This window comes from Oratosquilla oratoria, chromosome 1 (genome assembly GCF_046742065.1).
Source record: "Oratosquilla oratoria isolate Oo_2021 chromosome 1, ASM4674206v1, whole genome shotgun sequence".
Classification (NCBI taxonomy): Eukaryota; Metazoa; Arthropoda; class Malacostraca; order Stomatopoda; family Squillidae; genus Oratosquilla; species Oratosquilla oratoria.
The window spans coordinates 94087984-94109019 of NC_134777.1; the positions used below are offsets into that span (position 1 = coordinate 94087984).

A 21036-nucleotide genomic window follows, 5' to 3' on the forward strand; every position below is an offset into this window, starting at 1 on the left:
GTATAATAAAGTACAGTACAATCATTTCTCTATGAACACAAATTTCCTCTATCACTGACAAAATAATGTGTGGCTCTGGTCCTTAGGGGTGTCCCATATAGACCCTAAAGTATCAGCTGCATGCTATTTAGCCACAATAACATGCAGCCAATACCCCTGATGGGTGTTTGTACATAGGAAAGGAAAATCCTCACCCCTTTCACTTTCAGACACATTTTGCACCCCTTCCTGCTTAACATGTAAAGATTGCAGTTCAACACTGCCAGCATTACTGCTAATTCATGTGATGTAATCCTCTTAAATGTAGAATGGTAACATATGTTGGTCAGGTAAAAGGTGCAAGAATTTTTCTCTTTAGCAGAGAGAGTAAAGATTATTTCATTCTGTATTTGTGTAATACTGTGGTGCACAGTATTGTTGGGAATTTGCCATGTAATGAGCATCAGGCAAAGAAGGATTTTTTTTCTTTTAATCTAGAAAAAATTGAATCCTGTTCATCATTAATGTAACTTTTTTATATTTATAAAGACCATAAACCCATATTTACCTAGTTGTATTATACGGGAAGGGGAGCTATGCTCGTGGTGACCCGTTTTTGTATCTCGCAAGATCAAGTTTGTTCTTAAATTCTTGTATTGTGTTTGCACACTATGTTTTCATCCAATTTGTTCCATATATATACATTTAATTCTTTGTTCACAGCAAACAAGGAGCTTCTGAACTTCTTTGGGAGGTGTAGGAATGGCAGTGTTCGACTTTTTAAGGTTGTCATAGAAGATGGTGAGTAGAGTCTGTTGTGGTGTTTTCAGAATGGTGTGAGCTTTGTCAAAGGGTCATTTATGTAGAATATAAAATTGTATATATATTTCTAGACTTGGGTTCTCTATTTTGATTGTTCTTACAGAGGCCTTGCATCTCAATGACTGGATCAAAGGGTCATTTATGTAGAATATAAAATTGTGTATATATTTCTAGACTTGGGTTCTCTATTTTGATTGTTCTTACAGAGGCCTTGCATCTCAATGACTGGAAACCCCCAAAAGGCTCATGGGAAGACGATTATGATAGTCTAGTCCTGCCAATGGTAGTGGATCAGCAGCCATGCTACATCCTGTACAGGTCAGTCCAGACTTGAGAGGAGGAAGGACACTTTATAAATTATTGGAATAGTCACTTGGAGGGTGTACATTTTTTTCTCCTAAATTGAGAAATGCACCCTTAGATATAGTTATGCTCTTCAGTTTAGCAAGAACTGATAGATGTGTGCCATTGTGTATTGATTGGACATTGTATATTTAAATTTGTTTCTTAGTGTGAATGAGTGTATATATATATCTATATTGTGGTGTGCATCTTACTATATACTAATGTGTGAGTGGGTGTAGGTTCACACTTTTTTCTTGTTCAAACTTTATTTCTGCCTTCTAAAGTTTTATTCTTCAATTATGATTCATACATACTTTTTATGGCATAATTTGCTTTCAGTCTTTCTGTGCCCCACCATTTGTGTCTAATTTTTGCTTACTTGTACACCACTTCCCTACCAAAGGGGAATGACAAGCTGAATAGAATAGCTGGTAGCTGATAGAATTAGAGGTGAAGTACATTTTACCCTTGCTTATCACATTTTGATGTTTAGTCTATCATCTTGTACCACATTTTCTTTGCTAATTTTTCAAATAGGTTAATAACCTTGTCAGACCTTTTAAGAAATTGTGAAATTTCTAATTCATTTTTACCTATAACCTGTTTATTATGTATGTATAAGTGTATAAATATGTAGATATACTTACATGCATATGTACAAGGAAGGAATTGATATGTATCAAAGAAGAAAAAGAGATTTATATAAAGTGTTGGTATAACAAAAGGTGCAGTGAGGCTAAAGACAGAAGACACAAAGCCTGGAAAAAAAGACAAAAAAATCCAAATGGCAAACATATATAAAACTTAGGAACAAATACATGAATATATGCAGGAAAGGAAAAAGATATTATAGACAAATGTAAGGATCAACTTACTCTTTTACAGATCTATAAATGAAAAACTAAAGGATAAACATGAAATAGTAAAACTGCGTGAAGGAGATAAAGAATGTATAGATGACACAGAAATGGCAGAAGTTATGATCAGACATTTCAGGTCTGTAATTACAATTGAGAGCTCACAATTTTAGGAAGATGGACAAAATGAAAAAATAAAGGTAACACAGAAAGAAATAAGAGACCAAAAAAAAAACCTAGATGTTATGAAATTGCATAGACTGGATGGAATTGCAAATTGGATACTGAAAGAGTGTATAGACGAACTGACAGACTAATTATACAAGATAATAGATAGACTTCTTACTTAAAGAAGGAAAGGTACTGCAAGATTGGAAAGATGCAAACATAGCACCAATGTATAAAGGAGGAAACAAAGAAGATCCTACAAACTTCTGACTGGTATCCCGTGCAAACACAGTAGCAAAAATGTATGAAAAATTCGTCAGAAACAAATGGACCAAACACTTAGAAGAAGAAGAAAATAAAATAGTAAACCTTAAACAGTTTGGCTTTAGATGTGGAAGATCACGTACCACAAGCTTAATATGCTTTTACTCGAGATTAATTGAGATAATACAAGAAAGAGATGGCTGGGCAGATTGTGCTTTCTTGGACTTGCAGAAGACATTTGACAAAGTACCACATAAAGAATTAATAAGAAAAATTGAAATAATAGGAGGAATACAAGGTAAGCTACTGGAATGGATGAAGGATTTCTTAATTGGGAGAAAAATGAGAGTGGTACTTAGAGACAAAAATTCGAACTGGGAAGATATGAAGAGCGGTGTCCCGCAAGGCCCTGTACTGGCTCCTTTAATGTTTGCCATATATATAAATGATATGGATGAGGGAGTAAATTGTTACATGAACTTCTTTGCTGACGATGCCAAATTACTCGAGAGTAAGAACAGAAGAAGATTGCAGATCGCTACAAGAAGACCTAGACAAAATATGGGAATGGAGTCGGAAATGTGAGATGAACTTCAACATTAAGAAATGCATAATGGAGTTTGGAAAAAGCAAAAATAGAGTATCGGGTCAATATATAATTGGAAACAAGGAAGTCAAAAAACTCTATTCAGAAAGGGACCTGGGAGTGATCATCTCAAGTGACTACACCTGATAAACTGTCAATAAATTATTTGGAGAGACTTTTCATTTGAGATCAATGAAAGTGGCCTTCGACTACATGGATGAAGAAATGGTAAAGAAAATAGTGGTTACACTAATAAGACCTAAACTAGAGTATGCTGCAACACTATGGGCACCTAGCACAAAAAAGAACATAAGAAAATTAGAAAGAATCCAAAGAGCAGCGACAAAAATGGCACCTACACTATCAAATTTGACATACGAACAAAGATTGGAAAAATTACATCTATCAACACTGGAACAGAAATGAGAAAGAGGTGATTTGTTGACCATTTACAGAATTATGAAAGGGATGGAAATTCTTGATAGAGACAACTTATGAAAATGGGACAGAAGAGAAACGAGGACACGAAAAGAAGCTAAAGAAGGACAGTTACAGAAGAGACCTGAAAAAGAATAGCTTCCCACATAGAGTGATTGATGTCTGGAACAAACTAAATGGAGAAACAGTGAGTGCCAAAACTATACATGATTTTAAGAATAAACTGGATGCGGAGAGATACAAAAACAGGTCACTATGAGCATAGCTCTTGTCCTGTGAAATCCAACTAGGTAAATACATGATGCAAACAAGATACATCTATGTCAACCAAAGTTCATATGTATTTCTTTAAAATTTTTAGCATCAAACCTTACATAGTCACTATTATAAAAGTAATCAATCATTGTTGCCCCAGGTCTCTTGTAGGAGACCCAAAACTCCCAGGTAGCTGGCAACAGCCACCAGATTGGCCCACAAGTCAATCAAGGAAGGGATATTATGTTGTCTTGGAACAGCTAGAATAGAGCAGTGCAAGATGTGTTCATTATTTTGTTGCATTTTCTATGTCTTTGTTGGAAAGGGAGGTTGGAGTATGTGTCTGGTTTTGTTTTGCATATCTTGATTGTTTTCCTATTCTCTGGGGATGTGGGATTTAAAATTGGTTTGGAGAAGTGTTCATTAATGACGTTCCACTGCTGTCTTGGTGATGAGATTGGGTTACTGTAACTGCTTTATGAGTGAAGGGTGGGTATGTTCTTTAGTTTTTAATGGTTTTAGTTATAATCCACATTTGTTGGTTGGTTGTTTCCCATCTCTAGTTTTTGTGTATTTTCCTGTTCTCTCCTATTTTTGTCTATTTGTTTTGATGTCATCATTTAGTTGTTGAAGTAGTTCTTTCTTGATCTGTGGGTTTCAGTCTACTTTTTAGTGTATTTCTTGTTTTATGGGGGTGACTCTCTACTGTGTAGTATCTTGGAATGTTACTTGCTGGCTATCTGTATAGTATTTACCTAGTTGTGTTTTACAGGAGGGGAGCTATGCTTGTTGTGATCCATTTTCGTATTTCTCCATGTCCAACTTATTTTTGAACTCTTATATAGTTCTGGCATTCACTGGTTCACTGTTTAGTTTGTTCCAGACATCGATCACTCTGTGTGGGAAACTGTTCTTTTTCAGGTCTCTTCTGTAACTGTCCTTCATTAGCTTCTTATTGTGTCCTCTTGTCCCATTTCAATAGGTCATCTCTATCGAGAACTTCCATCCCTTCCATAATTCTGAAGATGATTTTATCTTATCTGCTGCTGTGACTATGGATGGAAATTGTGATATATTAAAATTTTCTATCATAGAAAATTATATGAAATGCTTATTGTGTAAGGGTCAATCCACTTCTTGCTCAACTATAGCTGCATCTGGGGATTATCACACAGTTCATGAATCACACTGAACTTTGCCATATCATCCATCAACCTTTTATCCCTACTTGTGCACTGAAGACACATACCACAGCAACTTTGTTTTTCTTTTATGTTTTACTGCAAGGAAGGAAAACCAGTATTAACCTTTGGAATTAAAAGTAAAATAGATGGGTTAAAATCTAGCATGTGATGAATGTAAAAACCGGACAATTTTTCCAATGTCATTTGCTATATGCTTGTAAGATGTTTTGGTAATCTATGAAAGACTTTTTGTCAACCTAACTCAAAGGGAAAATGCTGATTCATGGACAGCCATTCATTGGAGTAGCAGCTTTTGAAATGTGACATGGCACTTCAACTTGCTTTACATACACTTATGATACATATGATATTGTCTGCTAACTACATTGGTTGAAGATGAAGCAGTGCTTTTACACAAGAATCATAATACATGCAGTACATACATACATGAAATACATACTAAAAGGCCTTTTTCATTATGTAAGGAGGTTGGCCGATTCAAAACACAGACCCACCCTACACTTGTCTTACACCCATCCAGAAGTCCATTTGTTGACCCTCCCATCATATCTCCTCTTGAATGAAGGATCATTCTTACACCCCCTGCCACATTGCTCTGATCAGATGCAGTGCAGTGAGACACAGTACCTCAACAAATTAGGTAGCCAAGTCAAAAGACAAGCACCCACTCCCTTCAATTTCACTCCCACCCATTCCACTTCCATCCACCATCCTTGTTTCCCTCCCATCTTAGTTCCTCATGGAAAAAGGGTCGTTTCAGTATCCTGCCCACTGTCTTGGGTCAGAAATAAAGCAGTGACACCCCCCCCCCCCTAGAGAAAATAGAGAAGACGGGGAGAAATCCCTTCGGGCTGCATCAAAATATCACCCAAACACAACCCTTCCCTACTCAACCCAACTCCTACCCCTTCCCTTCCATATATCAAAGTATCTTCTATGTATATAGTAATAAATCATACCCCCCATACTAGGGTATTAGTTGTTGTCATTCCCTAGACAATGGTTGGTGAAATGGCAAATGGACTTCAATATCTCAAAGTGCATTGTGTTGAATATAAGTTTACACAACCCAGAAAGTAGGTATACTTTAGATAAAACCATTTCAGAGAAAAATGAGTGTGAGAGAGACTTCGGAGCTCTAGTGAGTCCTGACCTTAAATGCAGGAAATGGTACATTAGTACCAGGGTAGAGCTAACGGAGCATTAGATTTCATTGCTAGGACTGTTATGAATAAAAGTGCAGAGGTAGTTATCAAACTATATATTGCATTAGTTAGATCCATCCTTGACTGTGTGGTATAGTTTTGGTCTCCGTCCTGTAGAATGGACATCAGTTCACTAGAATCAGTACAGAGAAGGGCCAAAATGATGCATGGGCTCAGAAATTTACCTTACAAGGACAGGCTTAGGTTAGGCACCTTATTTATACTCTGGAAATAAGCAGAGTGCAGGGTGATCTAATAGAGGTGTTCAAGTGGGTTAAGGGCTTTAACAGTGGGGATGCAGACAAGGTCATGTTAAAACAACAGGGCAGGACTTGCATTAATGGATTCGAATTGGACAAATTTAGATTTAAGAAGGAAATAGGCAAGAACTGGTTTACCAATAGAGTGGTCAATAAATGGAATAGACTTATTAACCATGTAGTGAGTACTGAAACTATAGTTTGTTGTGAGCGCTGAAAGCATTGGTTGTTTTAAGAGGTTAGATAACTATGGATGGGGATGATAGGCTTACAATTCAATGAATATTTTATTCTTAAATCTCTCGTAATACTCCTAGGATTCCTTTTCCCCATGTTCATGTAGTCAGGGGATAAGAATGCCACCACCATATTCATATATGCAATGGCCTTGGCTGACTGGGGATTCCCTATCTATATATTTCCTCTGAAGGGTCATTGCATGCTTATACATAGTTACCTCCTTTACAAGAGTGAAATGGCCATTGGTGTGTACATATTCATACACTAAATCATACACCTCCATATATGTATCCAGAAAAAACCATCACATCTCCAATTCTATATATAGAAGAAAAAACTATCAATATACTCACAGGTTAACCTCGACATTGAATCACAATCCAAGAATGAAATAGTATGTTCTCGTCGAAAAGCGTTTTCCTCTTCATAAGGAGGTGGCCATTTCAAAACATACACCCATTCTATGCCTACACTACACCTCTCCCACACCTATCCAAGCACATTTGTTGCCCCCTCCCATCTTAGCACTTTATGTAGGGTCATTCGTGTTCCCTGCAACACTGTTCAGGCCTAAGGCAATGCAGCAAGGCCCAGTGCTTTCCCTGTTGGGCCCTACAGCTGTAGCAAGTTTACTTCCCCAGTGCTTCATTACATGGCAGTTCCTCTCCTCCACCCTTATCCACTGGAAAAATTTTGCAGAGCAAATAAGAAAAATATCCCATTTGGCTGTCTTTTTTTCATCCATTTACATCCACTTTCCATTTACTGTCTTGTGTATTTTTCATTGCTCAACAGACATTCCTCTTACAGCCGGTGCCATCTGCATCCCACCCATCCACCTTTTTCTTGGTTTACCTCTAAAGGTCACCCTTTCCATTTCAGTGTTTCACACTTGTTTTTGCTAGTTTTTACTTTTTCATTCTTTCCATGTGCCTAAACCATCTTGGCACTTGTTGATCTACCTTATCCAGTAGTTCTGCTTTGTGTTGCCTTCACATAAAACTACATCACACAGTTGCAGGTCTTCAGAAACGCCCCCCTATAGTTTTCAGTGGGGATGAACATTAGGCTGCTTTCTTGTGATGTATTAGGGTGGAATGGTTTCTTTGTTACTAGGTTGTAGTAGGTAGCAGGGGGAGAGCAGTCACAAGTTGTCAGCCTTCACTTAGTGAAAAGATGGAGGGAATGTAGTCAGAGGTGATAGAGATTATGGGCTCAGTCTAGAGATAGTGTCAGCCTCTTGTGACTGCATCTCCACATGGAAATGAGAATGCTGACAGGTTTTAAAGATAGGAAGCAGGAAGATGAGTTTCTCTAGTGTGTGTCTCGCAGAACCCCCAAAAGTAGGTACCAGTTCCCTTTCTCGTATGTTTTCTTACTGCGGTATCTTAGAATAAATATCTGATCTACACAACCCTCCAATATAAAAAATTATTTTGTTCCTATCATCTCAGGTGCTCAGATGAGAGGAAGGGTGGGAGGGGTGTGGAGTGTATTTAGGGATGAAATGAGTGGGAGTGTTTTTATGCCTTTCCCTTTTTGGCTACCTCCCTTGGAAGGGGGAAAAAGCCTTGGTATATGTATGTATGTATGTATGATCATCTCCATTGTTTCACTTATTATCCTTCATATTATGAATATGCCATGCAACTTACCTGAGAGCTCTAAAGGCTACTCAATAATTCTTACACTTAAGCTTGTAACCTTTACCCGTATAAATTTATACTTTGTATGCTTTCTTCCAATCTGTCTGCTTCCTGTAACATAATTACACTCTTACTAAACACTCAATGACTCAATTTTTTCTTTTTTCTTTCTTTTATCTTGTTTATGGACATAATTATTGGAATGTATGGTGATTGTGTGAATTCAGTCAGGTGATTGCATTATCAAATGTTGGGACTAATTTGTAGAACCTGTATATATGCTTAAACTGTATAAATTTGTTTATAATCTTGGTCTTGTACAATAAGATAATTATTAATACTGTACAGTTGCCTAGAAATGTGCTATTTCATGCAAATTGTATTTTCCTTATGTGAATAGGCTGCTTTTTCTATGTATAAAATATAATCAAATGTGCTAAAGCATTTATCCACAAACAGACCTCAAATGTTTTTAACTAATTATTAATTGCTATTGAAGATATAAAGAATATAAATAGTATTTCCTCAGCCATATATACTTTATAAAGATGGTCTTTGTGTTAAAGAAGCATTTTAATTGGAATTCAGTGCAAATTCATGTGTGCTTACCAAAGGAAGCATAGATTGTTCAAATTTGTTGAATGATTTGAGGTTTGTTTCAAGTTAAGGGTATAGTTAGTTGCTGTTCATTACTCATGGGCTCTTAACTGGTGATTTGTTGCTTTACCGGGTCCTTACCCACTGCCCCACAGATATGACACGGATTCTGCCAAACCAAAGTGAGTAGTATAGTCTACAGTAAGCTTGCTTATGAGGAACCTTCTGTATGATTATTTTTTTATTTGCTCATTTTGTCTAATGCTTATGTAGCATAACACTGTCTACATCTGTAACTATTTTATTTGGCATGCGTTAGCTTTTTATTACTATTTAACATACTCTATGCTAAAAATTTGAAAAGGTTGAGTTGAAAGTATGACTTAATAATGAAGCTTGATTTCAGGTAGAGAATATAAGATGGATGTTTTAGTATTCTGTTCTTTAAGCTGTACATCATCTATTTGATTGTTCTGAATAGACCTGTCAAACTGAGTCACTAGTATGTACATTTTGTATGTTTGTGTGTATGTTTATAAAATTTTATTTACCCAATTATGGTCCTGTGACACTGCTTCTGACCCAGGGCAGTGGACAGGATGCAGAGATGACCCATCATCCAGGAGGTGCCAAGATAGGAAGGAGAGTGGAGGGGAGTGGAATATATGGGAAATGAAATGGGTGGGAGTGATTTCTATGCCTTTTTCTTTATGGCTACCCCCTGTGTAAGGGAGAAAAAGCCTTTGGTATATGTATGTATGTATGGTGTAGAGGAAAGGAGCTATACTTGTAGGGTAATTTTTCTGTTGATCATACCTGGGGGGTTATTTATTTATGAATGAAATGGATGGATGGGATGAAGAATGCTTTGGGTGTAAGTGGTGTGTCTGTTGAGGACAACAGTGTGTGCAAATAATGGAGTGAACAGAGAGATTGTGAATGGATGACACGGCCCAACGGGGTGCTCATCTCGTATGCTTCACAATTTATTTTTGAGTGGATAAGGAGCGAGGAGTTGCCATACATTGAAGAGGTAGGGGTAAACACGCTCCAGCTATTGGGTCCTATTGTGGAAAATCTGTGCCTTGTTGCATTGTTTTTGATCCAGGCAATGTGGCAGAGTGCAGAGTGACCCCTTATCTATAAGTTGCAGAGATATGAAATGGTTGAATGAGTTTCATTTGTCTTTGTTGAGGTTATGTGCTTTGACTTGGGCAATCCCCTTTTATACAAGTATTTATTTATATCCTATTTTCCATTCTCTGTAAAATGAGGTAGCTAAGCATGGGAGAGGAAAATCTTCACTTGTTTCATTCCCATCATATACAACCTCCTTCCCACTCAAACAGTGTGAAGACCACTTACTTATTTTGCCAGCATTACTGTTTGTTCACCACTGGTGCATCCATCACACCCAGCTTTGTTAATCATGCATATTGTTTGACATTCAGGCTGTTGCTGGTTACCTGAAGGCTGCAGGTCTTCTGCAGGAGAGACCAATGACAATGGATTGATTGATTAAATTGATCTGATGACATACTGTTATGGCTTTGTTCACCATGTCCACCCACCTTTTCCTGGATCTACCAAATGCCTTGGGGGATTAAAAAGTGTAATGAGAAATAGACATTTGGGAGTGAATGCTAAGAGTGATTGTATGAAGGGGTGATTGTGCTGATAGTACTGTATGGGGCAGAAACATGGAACATACGAAAGGAGGAGTTTAAATGTGTTTGAGATGAAATGCCTAAGAAGTATAGTAGGGGTTATTAGGCTGGATAGAGTGAGAAATGGGGAAGTGAGGAGAGTGGGGGTGGAAAGGGAGTTGGGAGATAGGGTTGATGATAGAGTATTGGGATGGTTTGGACACAGGGGAAGAATGAATGAAGAAAGATTAGTAAAAGAGATATGGAAATCAGGTATGGGGAATGAACATGATGGGGTGACCAAGAAGGAGATGAATAGATGGGGTAAAAGGGACATTGGGAAAGAAGGGATGTCTGTTGAGGAAGGAAGGGAGAAGGCAGAGGATAGGGGTGAGTGGAGAATGATTGTGGATGGATGATGCTGTGATGTATGGAAGGGAGTGGGTGGGGGGATGGGGAGTGAGGGAATACGTGTGAATGATATCTTGGCACAGACTGAAGATATTTCTCCCCACCTTCTCTTTTTCTGCATGAGTGGATGAAGATGGGGGTCACCAATTAGATGAAGCAGCATTGCTGTGGATGTGCTGTGTCTCATTGCATTGCTTCTTACCCAGGCCAGTGTGTAAGATGCAAGGATGACATGTCATCCAGTAGGAGCCAAGAAAAGAGGGAGGGAGGGAGGGGTGGTGAATGGGAATAGAGTATGTGGGGATGAAATGGGTGGGAGTGGATTTATGCCTTTGACCTTTACTACCTCCCTTGTAAGGGGGGAAAAAGCCCATGGTATATGTATGTATGTATCATTTTCTCTTATTCCTGTCACCACAGATTTATACATCCTCCAAGGATATCTACTATTTGTTTTCATAACATGACCATACTACCTTAGGGTGTCATTCTCTACTCTCTTAACCCCATTTGTACCATATATCTCATCTGATTATTCAGTAATAGTGGAGCTAATTTGAGGCGTTAGTGGCAAGCAGATTTGTAGTAAAGGTGTACTACATGAAACTCCCTTGCTTCAAAAAGTCCTTAATAAAGAGGCTCTATCTTAATCTTCTTTGAGAAGGGAAGTTCTGTGACATTAAATGAAATCATTAGTTTATTTTGAAGGCATTGATGTGTAAATTTGGTTAGGTTTGGTTGAAGAGGCACCGAAGTTAACATTTCAAAGAGTAAGGGTATGGAGGTGGAGGAGACACCAACTGTCATTAGCAGATGCAAAATATCTCTCCTGGATTAAAGCAAAGAAATTTGCACAAAGGGAGAAGCAAATACCTTGTGTAATAACATGGTTATAGTAGAAAAGGGGTTCCAGACATGCGGTTTTATGGAAAAAAAATAGCAAAAATAAATACCGGTAATGAAATAAAATAATGAATAAGATTTGCAAAGATACAGAAGTAAATAAAATTGGGAGAAATAGTAGAATAGGCCAATCTGAAGTGTATGGTCTTGTTATAAGAATGGGTGTAGGTAGGTATCCTCAGAGAATTTGTGATTTCACAGTGCTATGAGTGAAAGCAAAGAGTAGACCAAAGAAGATGGGATGATGTGGTTAATAAATTATAAAGATACATGGTTAGGATGTTTAAAGAAGTGAAAATGTATTCAAGGGAGAAAGAAGAATGGTAGACTATAGCGATAACATGTTCTGTTAGAGAGTTCCATCAGCAGGCATTAATAATGGCAAAGTAATAAAATGCTGTCTTTGTATGGTGTAGGTGGAAAAGGCAAGAAAGGGACATAAATGATGAGAGTGAAAAGTATGAAGATTTTTCTTTCCCATGCTTAGCAGCTGTGTAGTTAACAGATAAGAAAAAAAAAAAAAAATTGTTTATTTATCTATCATTAATATTATTATTTCATATATATATTTATATATATATATATTTATATATATATATATATTTATTTGTATATTTTCTTACGTAATTATATGATTTGTCTACAAGCATTCTTTTGTTGAGTTGGAAAGGCAGGGAATTTTGTATTTTCTCTGTTTAAAGGGTTTAAAAATATGTTAGTTTTTCATCAAGGTATTTCTTTTTTGTATTAGTTTATTTTCACAGGACTGGCAGTTTTCCAGAGCTGAGTGTGTTACCGCCAGACAGGTAGTGTGTTACCAAAAAATCTGCATATACACAATGTATATGTGTATATACATATGCACATGGAGTAATGCAAGCCTGTCTAAGAAAATTGAAATCAGTAACACAGTGACAGAAATGCACCATAGATTTTTCATTAATGTACTACCTGTCTGACAGTAATGTGCCCAGGTCTGCCGTTTTCCATATGATTTATTTCAGTGTTTGTAATCTAGTGTATTTCTGGATTAAATATAGAATGTGTATTTTTTCAAGGGACTTTTATTTGAAAATACAGTAAACCCTTGATGTGTCAAACTAATTTGGGGCAAGGCTTGGTTGTTATAGCCAAAAGTTCAATATATTCAAAGGTTTTATTGTATCATACTTTTTGTACATATCAAACTTTGTGTCTGATTATGAGATGAAAATTTGGTACACATTGTCCAACCGGTGTTCCAGTGTAAACCCTCAATATATATATATATATATGTATGTATATATGTGTATATATGTATATATGTATATATGTGTATATATATATGTATATATGTGTATATATATATGTATATATGTGTATATATATATGTATATATATATTTATATGTATATGTATAATATGTATATATATATATATATATATATATGTATATATATATGTGTATATATATACATGTATATATATATGTGTATATATATATATATATATGTTTAAACTTAATGGCAAGATTATTATTGCAGAGTTTTTTATCTGCCTTTTCTCTTTCTCTGAGAATCTTTTTCCCTTCCACGGGAAGTTGTCTTATAATGTCACCATATGACATTATTTTGTCAGTTACTTTGGGCATGGCTTTACCAAAGTGAGAAACTGGCCAGAACGCGTTTTCACACTACTTAGTGCTTCATCAGTGGCTAGACTGTGAATATCTGATTGAATTATTGTGTTTATATATTGTTGGTGGTGGTCTGATATTACATTTTGAGGCTTCTGATTGGCTAGTGGGCTGGGCTGGGACTCCCAAGCTATTCTACTTCCTCATTGGTCGGCTGTTGTGTGACGTCATCAGTATTGTGCCTTCTTTCAGTGGGCTTAGATCTCCTTACGCTAGGGAGGGCTTCTAAATCCCTAGTTTGTATATTGAGATTGGGAGATGTTTCTTTAATAAAGAGAGCTTCGAGGATAGGTAGCCTTCTATGGTCTTGATTTGTTGCCAGCACTTCTGTGTTTTCTATTAGAGTTTCTTTATTTAAATTTCTTTTGTGAGCAGAGTGATGGTGGTTTCTGGGAGCTCCTGAAGAGAGGTGGTATGATAACCGGCGTGAGAGCTTCATTGTTGTCATGCCAATATAGTTTGAAGGTTGGGATGCACAGTTCCCAAGTTTACACGTGTACCTATATATGACGTGAGTTCTCTGAAGGTCACTTTTACTTTCTCTTATATTATTCTTTAGTAGCAGTTGAGATGTCTTTTTATTTTGATAATATATAATCAGTTGTACTTTAGAGTTTTCTTCTTTAGGTTTAATATTTCTTTTAATAATTTGTTGCATAACCCTTTCATCTTCTTTGTAGGCTGTGGAGAAGAAGGACTTATAGTAAATTTTAATCAGGTTTTTGGCGTTAATGTCCTGTGGGATTTTGTCTGGGTGGCTTTTGTCCTGTGGGATTTTGTCTGGGTGGCTTTTGTCCTGGTACCATTTGTCTAAAGTTCTTTTTGTGATTCGCTCTATATCCTTATTGGCGAATCCATTATTCATAAGGGTCTGAGAAGCTCTTTCTAACTCATTATGTACTGTTTCCCAATTATTACAGTGACTAAGAGCTCTTCTAATATAAGCGCTGATGGTAGAATCTTTGTATCTTTGGGGACATTCGCTAGTCCCATTTAGGCAATGTCCTGAATTAGATGCTTTTATGTACACAGATGTGTCATATGTGCCTTCATCTCTCTGTTTCACTAATGTGTCTAAAAAGGGAAGGGACCCATTTATGCTGTGCTCAATTGTAAAATTGATGCCAGATGTCTCTATTAATCGTTCTTTTAGATCGTCTATTTGTTGGCAATTTTCAGCTTTGACGAAAATATCGTCTATATATCTGCAGTAAATGTGAGGTTTTTGCAGATTTGCGAAAATTTCATTTTCGATGCTACCCATAAAAAAGTTAGCAAAAAGTACTCCAAGTGGTGATCCCATTGCAACACCATCGGTTTGGCAATATTTATTTCCTCTAGGGCACATAAAGGGGGCTTCTTTGGTGCAACATTCCAAAAGGTCTTTCATTATTTTCTCTGGGATATCACAGTTAGGTGTGGTATCATTGTGATAAACTCTGTCTATTATATATTGAATAGTGCGGTCAACTTGGATGTTAGTATAGAGGGACTCCGCATCTAACGAAGCGATAATGCCTTTTGAGTTATTGTTTGCTAAAAGATCTAGAAAATCAGTGGCGGATTTGACATTGTAGTCAGCGGGAGTGTAAGGTGTGAGGATTTCAGCCAGTTTTTTGGCAATTTTGTAAGTAGGTAATGGTATCTGTGAGATAATTGGACGTAGCTTGTTGCCGGGTTTATGGGTTTTAACATTGCCATAGCAGTACCCTAGTTCGTAGTCGCCTGTAGGTTTAGGAAGCTTTATGCCTCCTTTAACCGCGTTTGCACAATCTACTAGTTTATTAATTTTCTTTTTGAGGGAGTCTGTAGGGTCTCTTGAGATCTTCTTAAATTTTGTCTCATCGTTTAGGAAAGAGAAAAGGCAGATAAAAAACTCTGCAATAATAATCTTGCCATCAAGTTTAACCATACATGCTTGAGAGAAAATCTCCTGCCCATATATACAATGAATATATATATATGTATATATATATATATATGTATGTATATATATATGTATATATGTATGTATATATATATATATGTATATATATATATATATGTGTATATATATATATATGTGTATATATATATATATGTGTGTATATATATATATGTGTGTATATATATATATATATATATATATATATATGTGTGTGTATATATATATATATATGTGTATATATATATATATATACATATATATATATATATATATTGGGGGGATTCTTGTTCATTATAGCCGAAAGTGTGTACTGTATGTGCCTATGTATTTAAATCTTTCATATGACCTCCATCCATACAGAATGTTTCATTGCATATACCAACCTTGTTCATTTTGTAAGACAAATGGTTGGTAGGTTTCACTAGGGTTGATATAGCTGAAATTCAGTGTAACAAGGTTTGGTATAGCTAGATTTTATTGCATTGATCACTAGAACCCATTAGCTTTATGTACCTCAGGGTCACCTGTCAAAGCACAATTGCATTGAACTTTTATATAAATATTTAAGTCGTTTTGTCAGAATGTGAAGGACTGTAGATATTAGGTACATGAATTTTGTAATGTATTTTCTCAGTGAAAGATGTTTTCTTTCACATTTTTATATGTGAAGTTATGTACTGTAGTTGTATTGGCAAAAGTATAAATTCTGTATGCATCCCAATAATTATTTTCTTGCGGGGGAAAAGGCCTTTTAGAATATATATATATATATATATTTGTGTATGGATATATACCTAGAATAAAGTCATGCATGTTCCTTGTTTATATTGTTTTAGGAAGATGTGGGACCAATGACAGGAACCTGTTTGTAGTGGTACTCCAAAGTAGACAGCAGAGAATACAATCTGCTTCTCATTCTCAAAATGTTAACACCTTCACTTGACATGGAGTGCAACCCTAAGGGGCTGAGATTCAGTCTTTGGAGTGGAGCCAAGATCTCTCGGTTTCAACTGTATTTCCTCGACCTTTTTACATATGGAGAGCTGATAACCAAATGACATAAAATGCCCACACTGATACAACACAGAGAGTAGTCCCAGAGATTTATAGGAAGGCTCAAGAAATATTCTAGCTACTTTTGGCTACCTCCCTTGAAAGGGGGAAAAAGCCTTTGGTATATGTATGTACTGTTGGACTGCATATTTCTAGTCTGTGAAACTTTATTTTATGAAGCGGCCTTGTTGTGGATGTGCTGTGTCTTGTGACACTGCTTCTGACCCAGGACAGTGGACAAGATGCAGGGATGACCCGTCATCCAGGAGGTGCCAAGATAAGAGGGAGGGTACAGGGTGGAGAGGAGTGGAGTGTATTAGGGGTGTTATGGGTGGGAATGGTTTGAATGCCTTTTGTTTTTTTGGCTACCTCCCATGTAAGGGGGAAAAAGCCTTTGGTATATGTATGTGAAACTTGAGGCAACAATTATCATTATTTCTAATATTATTTGTTATGTGTGAATTAGCTATTTCACTTGTAGGGCTGAAGGGCTGTTTCTTCAGATATTCAGTGTATAGTAATGATTGTTGCCTTGAGTGTCATAGACTAGAAACCAGCAGTGTCACAGTAGCTGATAGTGATGCATAGGTCTTCTCAAAGATATCATTAATGTATGACTTATCAACTTCTACTAATAGTAGGAGGAGGGGAACAGTTGCTGGTTTTCAGCTCTTATGATCTGAAATATGGATGTTCCCTGGCTGAGTGGGTTGGAGCGTCGCTACTTGTGGTGGAGGTCAAGGTGATAGTAATTTGAACCCTGCCACCAGTGAGTTTGACCAAGGGCGTGTTTCATTAAATTCCATGCTACAAAGTCCTCTGTAAGATAGGGGGGGTTTGTGATGTTAATTTGAATCACTGTGATGTGAAAAAGTTCAAAGATATCTTGGGCTCTGTATGGAGGCCACCTCTGGGTGGGAGTGAAGATGTTGATAGGTTTTGAAGATGGGCAGCAGGGAGATGATTCTCTCTGTCTTATAGGACCACCATTTGCTGGTGTCCATCTTTGGTTCCACTGTATATAGTAGCAAGAAGAATTACTGAACTTCTATATGCAGTATTTCAGCATAAAGAATTACAGTGTATCTTATATTAATGGTATATTTTGTTTGTATTAAGGTAGGGAGCGGTAATGAATGGGGGTGGAATGGGAGGGAGTGGAATTATGCCTTTTGACTTTAATTACTTCCCATGTCAGGGAGAAGAAGCCCTTGGTATGTGTATGTATGTTTATTAAGGTTGGAAGTTTATTAATTCATTTATATAAACATTTTTTTCATTGTTTCGTCTTGGCTGATATTGCTTAAGCATATATTGGCTTTAATTCTTCTTTTAAGAATGCAACTAAACACCTACAGCTGCTATGCTACTTTTTATTTTTATATGAAAAGGAGGATCTGGTCTTCAGACATAATACTGGTATACTTAAATCTATTACAGTATGACTTAAATTATCCAGGGTGAAGGGGACAAAAGCTGTCCTGGATAATGCAAAATCCAAGATGACCTGTATCCATGTCCTTATTAAGAGGATTGACATGGTGTTAATTATATGTGTCAGGCATGCTGTTTTCAAGTTTTTTCTAACAAGTCCCAATATGTATGAAGTGTGTGTGTGCTTTGACTTGGCCACTTCACCATATAAGGGGGAAATATATGAATGTTGTAGAACAAAGAAAATAGGCAATGTTGAAATTGTGTCTGTATTTTCTTGGCAAACAAGAGACTTTGTGTGTGAGTGAGGTCAGAGCATTACCCATAGATTAGAAGTATAATAGCTGTTGATCACAAGTCCAGCACATAATCCAAGACCATAGTGTATCTGTACACTTTCCTACACTTGATCACTCCTGACTTGTACAAAATTTCTTCAATGGATGACTTTTGGGCTGAACTGGAGACTGGCCAGTATCCTAGAGGCTACAGGTCTTTTGCAAAAGAGAACAGAGCAATGGATTGATTGATTGATTGGTATGTGTGTTTATGTGAGTTTGTGATGAAGAGTATCTCCCTTTTTATTTGTGCTTAGAATGTAGTTATGGTACACAATCCCATTTTGTTGCATTGTTTCGTCTTGCTCTTGTATTACTTTCATATCTTGTTGTCCTTAATCACTGGCAACACCTCTGCACTTGATGGATGGGTATTTTTGTATTTTGGGTCATGCATCCTCTTTCTTTGATCTTCAGGGTTCCTTGATACTGTGGAAAGATCACTAATGATGAGGACTGAAACAAGCATGTAGTACCACTCCCACAGGTTGACCTGGTTCTTTGTTGTCAAGTATTCTTAAGATTTAACTGTGTTACTGTTAGCTTATGTAATGAGTGTTGCCCTAATCGTAAAACATGTCCATACTTGTGGATATGCTCTTTGTCGAAAAACCTAAGAAATTGCTAATTACAGAATGCACACAATTGTGTTCACCCTGTGGATTAAATACTAGTATATGGTCTACAGGCTAGAGTTACTTAGGAAATTTCTGTTGTATTAGGTATATTAGTGCAAGTTTGTGTAGGAATATTGTATCATTTGTGCATGCATATGTATACACAAATGCATGTCTCAGTTTGTAGTATTTCTTTAACCAATATTAACATGTATTGACATTGTGTAGTGACTTTTTTTTTCAACTTGTACATGTTTGATGATACATTATGATGACCAGATCCTCCTGGTTCATATTAAGTTGTAAGGAAACAAGTTTGGCAAGTGGATGACATTAAAATAATAATACTAATTAAAATTCCTGAGTGTTTGCTTATTATGTTGCTTCAGTTTCATAATGTTACAGTAGATAGAAGCAGCAATAATAGTTTCATAATGTTTGGGCTGTTATAATACGAGTATTTATTGTCTGTATCAAATTTGAAAGTAAGTTTGTGTCATTGTACAAATTCATTTTGGAGTTATAGTTGAAGAAGTAGGTTAAAGCTTTTTGCTAGGTTTATTTTGAAAAGGTAATTGAAGTATAAAACATAATACACCGTCAATGAAGTTTTCATAATTGATAGGTTGGATTCTCAATCAAACGGTGGCTACGAGTGGGTCCTGATCAGCTGGTCACCAGATGACTCACCAACAAGGCAGAAGATGCTCTACGCTTCCACAAAGGCAACACTCAAACGAGACTTTGGAGCTGCACAAATCAAAGATGAACTTTTTGGCACCATCAAGGTTGGTTGTTGTTGTTGAAGCATTGGTTGAAGCATTTGGTGTTGTTTAGTGAGGCATTGCAACATTTAAACACATTTGCTGTGGATTTTTTTTTTTATATTTGTTGTGGTTCATATTAAGTTCTAGTAACCTAGACCTTGCTTTGACTTTTGCACCAACTGTTGTAAAACAAAGATGTAATTTACTGTAGAGTTCATGGTGGGGATGTGGCTTAGAGGGAGTGACTGCTTAATCTGTGTAAGCAGAAATATAAATATCTCAAGTTTCACTGCCTGGAAACCTGCAGCCCCAAAGTGGCTAGCACTGGTCCTCATACCCTTTTATAGATCTCTATGGGGAGAAACTTTAGACCTATCAGTGTTGGGTTAGTATGAAATATAATTATTATTATTATTATATTTTATTTATTTATTTATTGATGTATTTATTTATTTTATTTATTTATTTATTTATTTATTTTTTTTTTCGTCATTGGCTGGAAGTAGTAGGAGATGGTGTGGGGACAGTAACCAGTAGTCAGATCTCCTTATCTTAGAAGGTGGAGGAAATACAAATGAAGTTGATAAGAGACCATAGGCTTGGTCCATAAGTGGCGGCTTTGGGCCACACATCTGGAAGGAGCTAAGGGTGGTTGACGGGTTTTAAAAATTGGCAGCAGGGAGATGATTCTGCTGTCCATCTTCCAGAACCATCACTCTTTAATCTGTAGATGCACAATATACCCACATCCCAGAAATACAAATCTCTTCTCATGCAGATGACATAATTACATGTCCACACCATAACACAGACAGAGCTGCAGAAGTACTACAACCATACCTCAACACACTCAACACCTGGTTCACCCACAGCCACACTTCTCATCAACTGGACAGCAGAACATAAATACATACCAAACGTCTTTATCAACAATACCCTCATACCATACCCAAGATTTTTGGCATAACATAGGATACATTCATGTCATTCAAATAACACATCACAAACATAAAGACATAATGCACACCTAGACTCAACATGTTTAAATCACTTGAAGGTACGAATTCAGATACAATAAAGAAACTATAACAACAGTATATAAACAATATATGCATGCAGTGAATAATTATTCCCCTAACCTCACTAGGCACACTACAACACCCTATAGACTATATGGAACAATGTCTTAAAGATACATGCTGCAAAAATACAACATCTGCAGACCATTTACACCATTAAACAAAAACTCCTCAAAATCGAGGATCACCTTGACATGAGAGGCACACAAACACTTGCAGCAACCTCCACAAACACAGCCCACCCACTGCACTACAAGACAGAACACCCACACATTCCAAGAAACATCAAAACAACACCCAAATACCTATATCACACACA

At 36.7% G+C, this 21036-nt stretch overlaps 1 protein-coding gene across 2 annotated transcripts in view; it reads left to right on the forward strand.

Annotated features, from left to right (window-relative positions):
* The window catches only part of twf (twinfilin actin binding protein), a 48621-nt gene that overhangs the window by 8265 nt on the left and 19320 nt on the right, over window positions 1-21036 (forward strand). Inside the window, exons 2-5 of one of the 2 annotated variants that reach the window (XM_076181631.1) lie at window positions 703-780; window positions 1008-1119; window positions 9023-9049; window positions 19497-19659. In XM_076181631.1, the coding sequence (XP_076037746.1) occupies window positions 703-780; window positions 1008-1119; window positions 9023-9049; window positions 19497-19659 (380 nt within the window). The remainder of the gene's footprint in view (window positions 1-702; window positions 781-1007; window positions 1120-9022; window positions 9050-19496; window positions 19660-21036) is intronic. The other variant, XM_076181685.1, reaches the window with a different exon arrangement.